At 57.4% G+C, this 12,284-nt stretch overlaps 1 protein-coding gene across 2 annotated transcripts in view; it reads left to right on the forward strand.

Moving 5' to 3' along the window:
- Positions 1–12,284, forward strand: part of TIAM2 (TIAM Rac1 associated GEF 2) — a 165,111-nt gene that overhangs the window by 122,920 nt on the left and 29,907 nt on the right. For both annotated transcript variants that reach the window (XM_058289731.2, XM_058289730.1), the window contains exon 14: positions 5,700–5,803. In XM_058289731.2, the coding sequence (XP_058145714.1) occupies positions 5,700–5,803 (104 nt within the window). The remainder of the gene's footprint in view (positions 1–5,699; positions 5,804–12,284) is intronic.

Below are 12,284 nucleotides of genomic sequence, written 5' to 3' on the forward strand. Positions count from 1 at the left end.
GTATGGAGGTTGATTATAAGAAATTTGAATTTATTTCAGGACAGTCAAACTAGGTATTATCAAAAGGGGACTATTGGTGCGAAGAGGCAGTAAGCTGCAGGATAGGCTCTGAGACATCAAAAGCGTATTTAAAAACTGCCCTTCCTTCCTGAATCCTTCAAATGAATCCTTAGCCCACAAATTGAAGCAGAGCTTTCCCGGGTGCTATGACTGGCATCACTAAAAAAATGTCTAATTATACCTAACACACGGCCTCCTGTTTTGGGCCACAGGGATGGACGTCATCTTAAGGTTTTTTTTGTTTGTTTGTTTCATCTTAAGGTTTTAATGGCATTCCTTTCATAGCTGCTGCTTCTGAGAAGCCAGAAGCGCTTTTGGACATTTGGTGGGTTGGCTCTTAGGTGGCTTTTGTCCAGTACCCCCTCCCCTCCTTACAACCCCAAGCTGCCTGGTGCCTCCAGGGTAGCAGGAAGCCACCTGCGTGGACTTCTGGGGACTGGGAAGAACGCTGCCACCTGGTTGAGAAGACTGAGGGTATGGGATGGCACCAGCGGATCAGCTCCCTGTGCCCCACCGTGGCGGCCTGCCCAGGAGAGTCAGATTTCCTTAGGAGCAGTGAGCCAGGGGTGCTGGCAGAGCTGCCCCCGGCCGGGCCGCCCAGCGCCACCCTCTCGCGCCTCTCGGCATTGGCCCCTGGATGTAACGGAGCTTTTGAGGCTACCGGGGAAGCAAGCGGCAGAACCCCCAGTCCTGCATATCAGCTGTGCTCAAGCGGATTTGGAGGAGATGCAAATGCAGCTCTGCATCCCGATTCGGAGCTGTGTGGGCACAGCAACCTTCGCTTTCGCACTTCCTGATGTTTCTATTTTTACGCATGTGCCCGGGATGCTACTTCAGTGCAGGTTTTGCCCTTTAACTGTCAGGGGCTGGGGGTTGCCAGCTCGCTGGGTGACGGGGGCAGGTACCGATGCCCAGGAAAGAAGACGCCGAATTATGGGGTGTCACACGCTTCGAGCCCCTCGCTCTCCCCAGTTGTCCGCAAGGAGGTGGAGGCCTGCGAGGGAAAGGGGCTGGATTGCATCTCCAGATATATCGGGGGATTAGAGGGGCAGGTGGCTGAGCCTGGCACCCCAGCGGGAGTGCCGCGCTCGGCTCAGCCTCAGGAGGGAACAAGTGCTTGGCAGGGGAGGTCCCGGGGGTGAAGGCTGGACCTTGGGCGTCCGCTCTGCTTGCACCTGCCAAGTGGCAGTCCTTCTTGGCCACGACTTGGTTCTGCCGTGGCCAGACCTCGCCCTGGGTTAATTGCCATGAGGAGTAAGATGGTAGAGACCAACGGGCGTGCCTCGGGGTCTGACCAGCTCTCCACTGCGGGAGAGTTCACCGCGTACAGTGCCCCGGCTAAGCGAGCGGGTGGGAGCGTCGTGGGGTGTGGACTCGTGGTGGACGGCGGCAGAGGCTGCTTGTTCTGGGGCAGGGACGGGCCCCCAGATGCCCCGGTGGGCTCCGCCGGCTGAGGGCGTGCCGGTTGGGGGGGGTGCGTTAGGTCCCAGTGCAGCTGGTGCTCTGGCCAGCGCGATGCCAGCGCCACGCTGGGTGAAACAGCTTTGTAAATAAGCAGGAGAATTTTACCAGCCTGCACTTAGGAAAAACCCCAAGCACCTGCTCTTCCAGAACAGGCTTTGTTCTCATTTCTCCTCTGGGAAGCGCGCCCAGGCCCTCTCCCCTTTTTCCTGGGGTCCTGGTGCCCTCGGGGGCCCCCGGAGCCGTGGACACGGCTAGCACGCCCCGGGCCTTGGTGGCGGGCCGGGGCCAGGAGGTGATGCCCAGCACCCATCCCACCTCCGTGAAGTTAGGGCGGCGGACGGCGCGGAGATGGCCTGCCTCGGCCAGGTGTTGGGGACGCCCGCGGCTGCCCGCGGCCAGGCTCAGATGCGGGAGCTGGTTCCGGAGGTCCCTCCTGTCCAGCGCAGGGCTCTGAGGACCCAAGTCGCACCCAAAGGCCGCCCGCAGTTCAGGGACCCCGATGGCGCTAGGGGCGCCTCGCAGGCCCCCCGGGGTGGGCTGGGGCCCGACAGGGTTCTTCGGGCAGGGAGACCCCTTGTGTCTCACCCCCTGGAACATGTCTCCATCCTTCTCGGCCAGCCAGCGAGGGCGGACCCTGTCTCCTCTTTTGCAAGCGCAAGGCCCAGCACGGGGAGTTTTCAGCAGCTTCATGAGTGGGTTGCGTTGCGTGGCACCCTCCTGGGATTCCAGCCCTGTCGCTCTCCCGGGGGTCCCGGGGACGCCTGCATGTTCCTTTCCCCTCCGAGTCGTCACTGGGCCCATGGGGGGCCCATCTCCGAACGTGCCCAGATGCACAGCGCCCGCCTGGAGCAGCCGCTGTGGGAGCCCCGTCCCCTGTCCGTTCGGGGGCGACGTGTGCCGTCCCCTGCGCTGGGCCTACGTCTTTGGACACGCCGAGGCTCTTTATCGACAAGGTGGCGACGGCGCGCCCGGCCCTGCCACCTGCCTGGCGAGCTTTTACCGTGTTTGACTCCGGGGACTCCGACCTCCTGCCTCCATGCGCCTCCCCCGCTGGGGCCCCTCTCGCACTTGGCTCGCAGTGCTGGCGTCCCCTTGGTCCTCTCCTGGTCTCGCCCCGAGTAGCCTGTCCGTCCCCATGGCTGTGTGACCAGGTGCACGCCCTGAACACTCCAAGCCTGCGTCTCCATCAGGACCTTCCCGGGGCCTTGCCCCGGCACAGTCGGCACTGCACCCCGTGGGTGGCCCCCCCATACCTCGGCGTCTCCCACTCAGGCTCCTTGGCCCCTCGTGGCCCTCCCTGTGTTGCCCACCCACCCGGTCCCGAAGGCCTTGACACCCTCTTTTCTGTGCCTCTGTCGTACCTGGTGGGCTCCACCTCCCTGGGCTCGCTGCTGTCACCCCCGTCTGCTCTTGCCACCACCGTGCCGTTGTCGGCCTCGTCACCCCGCCGGGAGCCCGCAGGATCGCGTGGCCCTTTGGCCTGCTTTTCTGCCCAGCCCTTGCTCCCCCTCGGCTCGCCCTTCTGTCCCCTGCTCGTCCTCCACAGGCTCCCACGTCCCACTGGGCTGCCCCAGCCAGCTCTCCTTGCGCAGGCTGCTGCCACGCCTGACTCCCCCTCTCCACTGCCCGTCTTCATTGCCCTCTGCAGCCTTAGAGGTGAGCCGCGGCCCCTCAGCATGGAAGCCTTGGCTCAGGGCCGCCCTTTCCGTGGTATCTTCTTTTTTTAAATTTTTATTTCTCTCCTCTTCCCCCACCCCAGTTGTCTGTTCTCTGTGTCTATTTGCTGCATCTTCTTTGTCTGCTTCTGTTGTTGTCAGCGGCATGGGAATCTGTTTCTTTTTGTTGTGTCATCTTGCTGTGTAGGCTCTCCGTGTGTGGGGCCCCACTCCTGGGCAGGCTGCACTTTCTTTTGCGCTGGGCGGCTCTCCTTACAGGGCGCACTCCTTGCGCGTGGGGCTCCCCTGTGCAAGGGACACCCCTGCGTGCACGGCACTCCTTGCATGCATCAGCGCTGCGCATGGGCCAGCTCCACACGGGTCAAGGAGGCCCAGGGTTTGAACCGCGGACCTCCATGTGGTAGACAGACGCCCTAACCACTGGGCCAAGTCTGCTTCTCGGGTATCTTCTTTGGTCACAGGGACAATCACCTTCTTCCTGTGTCCCCACTTAGCCCTGGATGGGTTTTTTTTTTTTTTTAAGATTTACTTTTTAAATTTATTTCTCTCCCCTTTCCCTCTCCCTCACCGCCCCCCCCCCCCCCCCCCGTTGTCTGCTCTCTGTGTCCTTGCTGTGTGTTCTGCGTCTGCTTGCATTCTTGCCAGTGGCACCAGGAATCTGTGCCTCTTTCTGTTGCATCATCTTGCTGTGTCAGCTCTCCGTATGCACAGTGCCACTCCTGGGCAGACTGCGCTTTCTTCACGCGGGGCGGCTCTCCTTGTGGGGTGCAGTTCTTGCATGTGGGGCTCTCCTACGTGGGAACACCCCTACATGGCACAGCACTCCTTGCGTGCAGCAGCACTGTGCGTGGGCCAGCTCCACACGGGTCAGGAGGCCCTGGGTTTGAACCCTGGACCTCCCATGTGGTAGGCGGATGCCCTGTCTGTTGAGCCACATCCGCTTCCTGCACGGGTTTTTAATCATGCCACCTGTGACAGTTGGTTGTCCCCCTCTGTTTGCCCCACCCTCCCTCTGGAAGCACATCCTAGAGCTGTGCCTGTGCCTTGTTCCCCTGTCCCTCCAGCACTGCCCTGTGTCCCCGAGTACACACTGCCCAGGTACATTTCTGCAGGGCTGCTCTGGTGCTGAGTGCAGTGGGAAGGGGCTGGTTTCCCTTCGGGACTCCTTCGGGTTCATCTCCCTTGGACAGAGTTGCACACGTCAGGCCGGGGGCTGCAGTGGCAGCACCGAGATGGGTCATTTGGGCCTCGTGGTACTGCCCAGCAGCTGGCCTCTGTGGTGGCTTGAAGCAGCTCAGGAAAGCCCAGGGGCCCTGCCTGCCACTGCCACCTGAAATCTCCTCGGCCGCGCCTCGCGCTCTCGTGGCCGGCACTGCCCGCTCCGGCTCGCCTAAGGCCAGCGTGTTGCCCTGCGAGCTGGCCTTTTCTGGGTGGACGAGAGTGCTGGGAGAGGCCACGGAAGAAAGGAGAGGTGCTGCAGCGTGCGTCGACCGGAGGGTGGTGGCGTGGTTTGGTTTGGGCTCCTCCTGTCTTAGGGGCAAGCTCCTGCGCAGGAATGAAGGAGCTCTGCGAGAAGCGCGGGCAGCCTCCCTCTAGAGAGCAGTGCCCTTGCTCCCGTTGTGCCGGGGGCTTCTTGGTGGGCGTGTGTACGTGCGTGCCTGTGCCCAGCAGCCCAGGTCCCCTCCGGGGGCTGCAAGCTCCCTGCCTTCTCCTTGTAGCTGAGCAGGCTCTGGGCCATCTGGTATCCTCCTCGTTGAGAAGACAGTCTTCTACAAGCAAGAACCAGGGGCGTGCAAGCCTCCGTGACGTTTCAGCAGAGCCTAGCCTTTCCCTGTGTCTTGAGTCAGTGCCCTGGGGAGCCAGTGGGATGGTGTTGCTGAGGGTGGGGTGTGTCAAGTTGTAGCTGGAAGGCCCTGGGCTCTCCTTGCTTTTGTATTATTTCTTTACTTTGGCTCGAGAAGTCAGAAAGGGTTTTCTGTCTCCTTCGGGTTTTTCAAAGTTAGCATGAAATTGTGGTCGGTGCCAGAAAAGAATTATGCTTGCAAATGAACAGATGGTGGGTGGAATAAAAATGTGTATTACATCATTGGTTTACCTGGTGATGTGACCCACACTTAGCCAAGAATAGGGAAGCATCAGTCATGGTTCTTGGGTTTGGTTCTTGGTCAAAATGAATGATGGAAGGTCCGAGCTTGGTGCAGGGCCGTTTGCACGGCCGTGGGAAGAGTGAGCAGGGCGTTTTGTCTTGCTCGGATTGGTCTCCTTTGACCAAAGCTGGCAGAAGGGGTGAGTCTTCACTTAGCATGAGCCCAGATATGTTTCCCAAGGCCAGCTCTGTGCACGTCACGCCGTCAGCGTCCCAGGGACCACCGTAACCTGCCTTCTGGGTGGTTCTTTTTAATTCTCCTCCCTTTCTTTATCTGAACCTTAAAAGCAGTCATTTCTGCTCTCTGCAGACGGCCAACATCACGCTGTGTTATTTTGTCGTTTTTCACGCAGATTTCAGCAACGTCCCCGACATCGCAACTGGCCTGAAGAGGAGTCAGACGGATGGCACCCTGGACCAGGCCCCCTACCGGGAGAAGATGGAGCCGGCCTTCAGGGTGAGAGGCTGCCCGGCCTCAGCAGAGGCCCGCCAGGCCGGGCCCAGGCCAGCTGTACCTGGGGGCAGAGGGGCAGGGGGAGCGTGTCGCGCTGGCGCCCACCAGCGGGTGCAAACGCGGATTTTCCTTGAAGGACACAGTTTCCTTTTCGGTTAGGTTTTTTTGGGGTACTCCAAGGCGCCGTTAGCTTCTGCTGTGCCTCCTCTGCGATTCCGGCCACGCCACCCACGTGCAACGCAGCCATCGCCATGCGCACGGGAGGGTGGGCTCGCGTCAGTGGCTGCGACGGAGGCGACTTAAGCTCGGGGGTCCCCAGCCCCTTACTGTTCTCTTCCTCCCGGCGTGGTGCACCGTTCACAGCCAGCTGTCCTTTCGGCAGTGGTTTTCACGCAGGGCCTCCTTTGAACTGATGTCACAGCGGTAACTGTCTTAGGATTCTGGTCTCAAGCACAAAATAAGAACTGGGGAAAGAGAAGCCGTCTCAGGGATTTAACTAAGTCAGGACCAGACCCTAGTGGAGTTTGGGTAAGCCCCCCGGGAGCCTGCCCGGTGGTGTCCTCTGGGAGGTGATGGATCAGGTTCAAGTTGGGCCCAGGGGGCCTCGCCCCCTCCCCCCGGCCCCCATCTTTCTCCTGGAGCCCCGCCCCTCGCCCTAGCTCCCCCCTCCAAAGTCATGCCTCCCCGCCTTCCAGATTCCTCTTGTAAAACCCATGCTCATGTGGCCCCCTGTCCCCTCCCCGGGTCTGGCCGTGTCCCCTGAGCTGAAGGCTGGTGGCGTTTTTAGGTTCTGTGTCCGGTGGGTAATTTACTTTAGGGAACCCAGTGTGGTAGCTAACCTTCATCTTCTCTTTTTGGAAGCAATGGGCCCAAGAGCATCCAACAGGTGTTTTTTTAAAAATTTTTATTATTTCTCTCCCCTTCCCCCCGCCCACTCCAGTTGTCTGTTCTCTGTGTCTATTTGCTGCGTCTTTGTCCGCTTCTGTTGTTGTCTGCGGCATGGGAATCTGTGTTTCTTTTTGTTGCATCATCTTGTTGTGTCAGCTCTCCATGTGTGCAGCGCCACTACTGAGCAGGCTGCACTTTCCTTGGGCGGCTCTCCTTAAGGGGCACACTCCTTGCACGTGGGGCTCCCCTACGCGGGGGACACCCCTGCGTGGCACGGCACTCCTTGCGCACATCAGCACTGCGCGTGGGCCAGCTCCACACGGGTCAAGGAGGCCCGGGGTTTGAACCGCGGACCTCCCATGTGGTAGGCGGACGCCCTAACCACTGGGCCAAGTCCGCTTGCCCCAACAGGTGTTTTTTGATAGCTCTGTCGTTAAACATCTCTTTTGAGCAAACCCTCCTAAAGGACAGTCTCTTCAGGGCACTGGCCCAGCGCGCCGGGCCGAGAAGCACGTCCCACCCTTAGGGATTACAGCTCCCTCGACGTGATCATCTTCTCAAGTTTCCCATTAAAGTTCTTAAGGAGAAAAGGCATTTCCCCCCCCCCCCCAATTTTATTGTAAGATTCACTAAAAACCAAGAGGCAAAAAGTTACCACGTTAAGGCCGTTTCCAGGAATCCTATTTCAGGGTGCCTGTCCCCAAGCAGGTAGAGCTCATTAAACGAACACGGGGCACCAAACGGCCAGAAATTCAGAAAAAGATTAAAGCTGCGGTCGAGCTTGAAATCGATCTATGTGAGCTCTAAATTTCATTGTTAAAAAGGGAAAGTAAAAAATGTGAACACCAAGAACACAGACGAAACAAGACTGAAAGAGACGATGGGCGTGTTAAGTACTTGCTGGCAAGCAGCTCTAACGTCTAGAGTGATTATCGCCCCCCTTTTACAGCCTCTGAGGAACAGCAATCTAAGAGGGGGCTGCCAGGGGGGGTGCCGTTTTTCTTTTTGGAGTAATGAAATTGATCTAAAATGTTCGGTGGTGGTGAAGGCACAGCATGGTGATGATATTATCCGTTTTTAATTGTGCAGCTGCGTGGCATTCACCACATTTTCAGTGTCATGTTACCATTGCTACTGGCCATTGGCAAAACCTTTTCAAACTCAGTGTCTGTGAAACCGTAACTCCCCATTTTCCATCCTCCCAACACCTGGTAGCCTCCAGTCCACTTTTATGTTTCGATGGAGTTGCTGCTTCTGGGTATTTCTAAGTGGAATCGCACAATCACTGTCCCTTTGTGTCCGCTCACTGCGCTCAGCGTGACGTCGTCAGGGTGGATGCAGGTTGTCGCGTGTGTCAAGCTCCATTCCTTCCTACAGCTGAATAATGTTCTGTGGTAGGGACGCACCCCATTTTGCTTTCCCGTTCCCTTCAGGGGCACCCGCCTTTGACAGCTGTGAATGACGCCGCTTCGAACACGGGTGTGCAAATACCTGCTCGAGCCCTGCTTTCGCTTCTCTGGGGTATATCCCTGGGTGGGGGTGCTGGGCCAGCTGGCCGCCCCGTGTTTACTTTCTGAGGATGCACCCAGCTGCTTCCCAGCGGGCTTGCACGAGGGTTTGGATTTCCCATGCCTGCCTTTGTTCTTAGTGGATTTCGGCGTTGCACGGAGCCGGGCTGCACGGTGCCCGCCCGGCTCCTCGGGTGGCCTGGCCAGCTGCCACAGCCCCCCAGGGACTGCCCCGATCCCACCCCGCCACGGCGCGCTTCCTAGGGACCCTGGGATCCTGGTTGTCCCCGGGCCATCTCGGGCATTTCACTAAAAAGCCTTCTAGACTGTAGGGGACGGAACGGTTTCCCTTGAAGCTCAAGTGCAGCCCGGCCCGATGACGCCCAGCTGTAACCAGCGCTTTTGAAAGCCCCGCAATTTCTGCCACTTGATCGCCTTCTCTCGTCGGAGGGTGCCTATTACTGTCACCGCTCTTTGTGTGACCCTGTCAGCGCTCCCGCGTGGGGGAGCCTTTGTCCCCGGTGTCGTTAGCAATTAGCGCGCTCCACTGCCATCGCCGGGCGCGTCTGAAAGGCGTAAACAGGTTTTCTGGGGGGTGAGGGGGGTTGAAGGAGTTTGGGGGTTTGCTCCGGGACCTTGTGCGTTAGGCGGAGAACGCGGCGTGTCTGGGAGCTGGCTCTGGAGAGGTGGCACCCCGGGGTGCTGGCATCTCGGGGTGCCCCGAGCGGCTGCCTCCCCCCGGTCCCCCCCCCCCCGGCGCAGGTGCAGGGGGAGGCGTGAGCTGGCCCGGGCCCCGGCGCCGCTCCGGGGGAGGAGGGGGGTGCGCCCTGCCGTCCGCGTGGGTGCCGGCTGGAACAGTTTGGGATGATTTCATTGCCTGGGGAGGAGAGAGGGAGGGAGGGACGCGCCCTCCTCGTTTCCCAGCAGACGCCTGTCGGTGCAGCCGCTCTTCCCGGGGGAGCAGGTTGCTTTGAACTTGGCCTTTTTATGTGCAGCGTGTAAGTAAACAAGGGCTTTGGTTCTCGGGGATGGAGGCGCGCTGGCATGGTTTTATTTTCTCTTTCTTGAGAGTTGGTTTTACTCTAAAAATATGTAAAGACTCATGCAGATGAAAAGAGACGCCTTTCTTTCCAGCAGGAATTCTGACAGGCATCTTTAGGCACTCTTGGCAGCCGAGGAGAAGGAAACTTCCTTTCGAGACTCGTCCCGTGGCATTGCCAACTTAGCCTTGCTCGTTCCAGTGGTGCATAGGTTATTATTATTATTGTTTTAGGTACCGGGGGGCTGGGGCTTGGACCGGGGACCTCGTGTGTGGGGAGCTGGTGCTCAACCACTGAGCCACATCGGCTCCCCTGAGTTGGTTGTTTCCTTTGTTTCCTTGTAGTTTGTTTTTGTGTCCAGGAGGCACCGGGAACTGAACCCGGGACCTCCCGTGTGGGAAGCAGGTGCTCAACCGCGTGAGCCACATCTGCTCCATGAGCAATAGGGTTTTAAATTGAACTCTGAAATGCAGAAAGGTCTAGAGGAATTTCAAGTACCGACTGCGTAAAATACGTTTGAGAAGAGAAGGGGATCGTTTGAACGTAACAAATAATTTTACACTTTGTAAAATTTCCTTGGAGCGTAGCGCAGACCGTGCACTGGGCTTAACGCTATGGGAGAAAATCCACAGAACTAGAGCCCGTTTTCTACCAGGTAAGCGGAGTTTTTACTCCCCGTATGTCTGATTAAATGCTGCTTCAGCTTTGTAGGGGCATTTTATGTAATCACCTAATGTAGCTTCAGCAGTGATTATTTTTGCAGTTGGCAGGCGTGTTGCTAGAACAGAGCGCGTTCGGAAGCTGCAGATTCCAGCGACACTTGGTGCTGCGCTCTGCAGTTTAGCCGTGTTTAAGATATACTCTGTCCTGTTTATTTGTTCAGGGAAGAAAAAGGGACAGCAGGCATGAAACTTGCATTTGATATGTAATTACTGCTAACCCACCCGCTTAGCTTAACCTTTTGAGATTTTCATATGGGTTGCTTTTAAACTTGCACATCTAAGACGTTGAAAGAAAAGGAAAGAGATAATTAGAGTACACGGTGTGCTTTCCAGCATTCTCAAATTATATATCTCACCTTTCTTTGAATTTCCTGTATCCAGATCTGTTTGGTTGTAAGATGTTTTTATCTAAAAAGTCGAACTACCGTATTATTTGTTTGTAAACAGTGATCTTTTCTACCTGGCTGCTCTTCAGTACGTTAATACAGTTTTTGTAAATGAAACTTTTTCAACTATTTCTATATTAAATACAGCTCTAGATCTGTCTCTATTCTGTATTTCTGCACTCTAATTTATTTCTGAATTCCGTATAGCTCAATATTTGTCTCTATTCGATATATCTACAATTAGAAATAGTTCTAAATTATTTCTCTATTCCACATGGCTCGAAATCTGTCTCTATTCTAAATATCTGTACTCTAAATTATTTCTGTATCCCATATAGCTTGAGATCTGCCTCTAAATTTCTCTACTCTAAATTATTTCTGTGTTCCATATGGCTCGAGGTCGGTCACTGTTCTGAATATCTGTATTCTGAATTATTTCTGTGTTCCATATGGCTCGAGGTCGGTCTCTGTTCTATGTATCTGTCTTCTGCACGATTTCTAAATGCAGGTTATCTGACGTGAAGGTCCCACTTGACTGAGTGGAGAGGAGGGGCCCTGGGGATGTGTGCACAGCTGGGCGGCTCTCCTGCAGCAGCCATGCAGCCCCGAGGCGGCTCTAGGGGGCCTGGTCTTGTGGGCAGGGGCTGCGAAGCCCTCTGGACCCAGGGTGGGCGCCCTGGCTTCCCCGCTGGTGACCTGGGGCAGGCTGCGCCCTCTTCCCGAGCTGGGTCCCGGGTAGGAACACGCCTCCCGGGTGGTGAGGCATGCACTGCTCCAAGCGCAGACGGGAGAGAGGCTGGGCCGAGCGCCTCATACACAGACGTGCTTTCAAATGCTTTCCTGCTTGCTCACCCGATGGCCTTTTGGAGGTACTGGGGCCGGGGACTGAACCCGGGCCCTCGTATGTGGGAGGCCGGTGCTCAGCCACTGAGCCACATCACTCCCCTGAGTTGTTTGGTTCCTTTGTTTGCTCACTGATTGTTTTTATTTTAGGGGGCACTGGGGACAAACCTGGGACCTCCCGTGTGGGAAGCAGGAGCTCAACTGCCTGAGCCACCTCCGCTCCCCCTAATGGCCTCTCGAACTGGGGGTTTGGTGCCAGGTGGGACATCGTGTACAAATGTGAGGACCTAAATAAAGTTTTATCGACGTCAAGATGTGCGCTGGACGTGGCCTCTTGGCTGCCGGCCCGTCAGCTGTAAGTTAGCACCTGGGGCCCCTTCCTGGGCAACTGTCCAGGGAGGAGCAGAAGTGGAGCCCACGCGCCCAGGACCTGGGTCCCCCTGGCTCAGTGCCGCGCGTGTGAAGACACAGCAAGGCCACCTCTCGGCTCCTTCCTTCCTGCGTCCCGTGTCGCTCGCTGGCGCACCTCCCCACGGGTGGTTTAAAGTGGTCGGCGCGTGGGGCAGCCTTTTCCATAGCAGCGGCAGGCTGGGCACGTGGAGGTGCCGGCAGGGCCCGGGGCTGACAGGGCGGCGAGGGCGCGGGCCCGGGACCGGCCAGGATTGGGCCGACACCCCCCAAATGGCTCGTCCTTCCTTTCGGATGGCGCACGTCCTCATGGGGCTGCCATGTGGGCTCATCTGAGGCTGCTGTGCCTACCTGGGTTGGTTTTTTTTTTAAAGATTTATTTATTTCTCTCCCCCCCAGTTGTCTGCTCTCTGCATCCCTTTGCTGTGTTTTCCTCTGTGTCCACTTGCATTCTTGCCAGCAGTGCCAGGAATCCATGTCTCTTTTTGTTGCGTCATCTTGCTGTGTCAGCTCTCCATGTGTGCGGCGCCATTCCTGGGCAGGCTGCACTTTCTTTCGCGCTGGGCGGCTCTCCTTACGGGGTGCACTCCTTGCACGTGGGGCTCCCCTATGCGGGGACACCCCTGCATGGCACGGCACTCCTGGTGCACATCAGCACTGTGCGTGGGCCAGCTCCACACGGGTCAAGG

This window comes from Dasypus novemcinctus, chromosome 28 (assembly GCF_030445035.2).
Source record: "Dasypus novemcinctus isolate mDasNov1 chromosome 28, mDasNov1.1.hap2, whole genome shotgun sequence".
NCBI classification, from domain to species: Eukaryota; Metazoa; Chordata; class Mammalia; order Cingulata; family Dasypodidae; genus Dasypus; species Dasypus novemcinctus.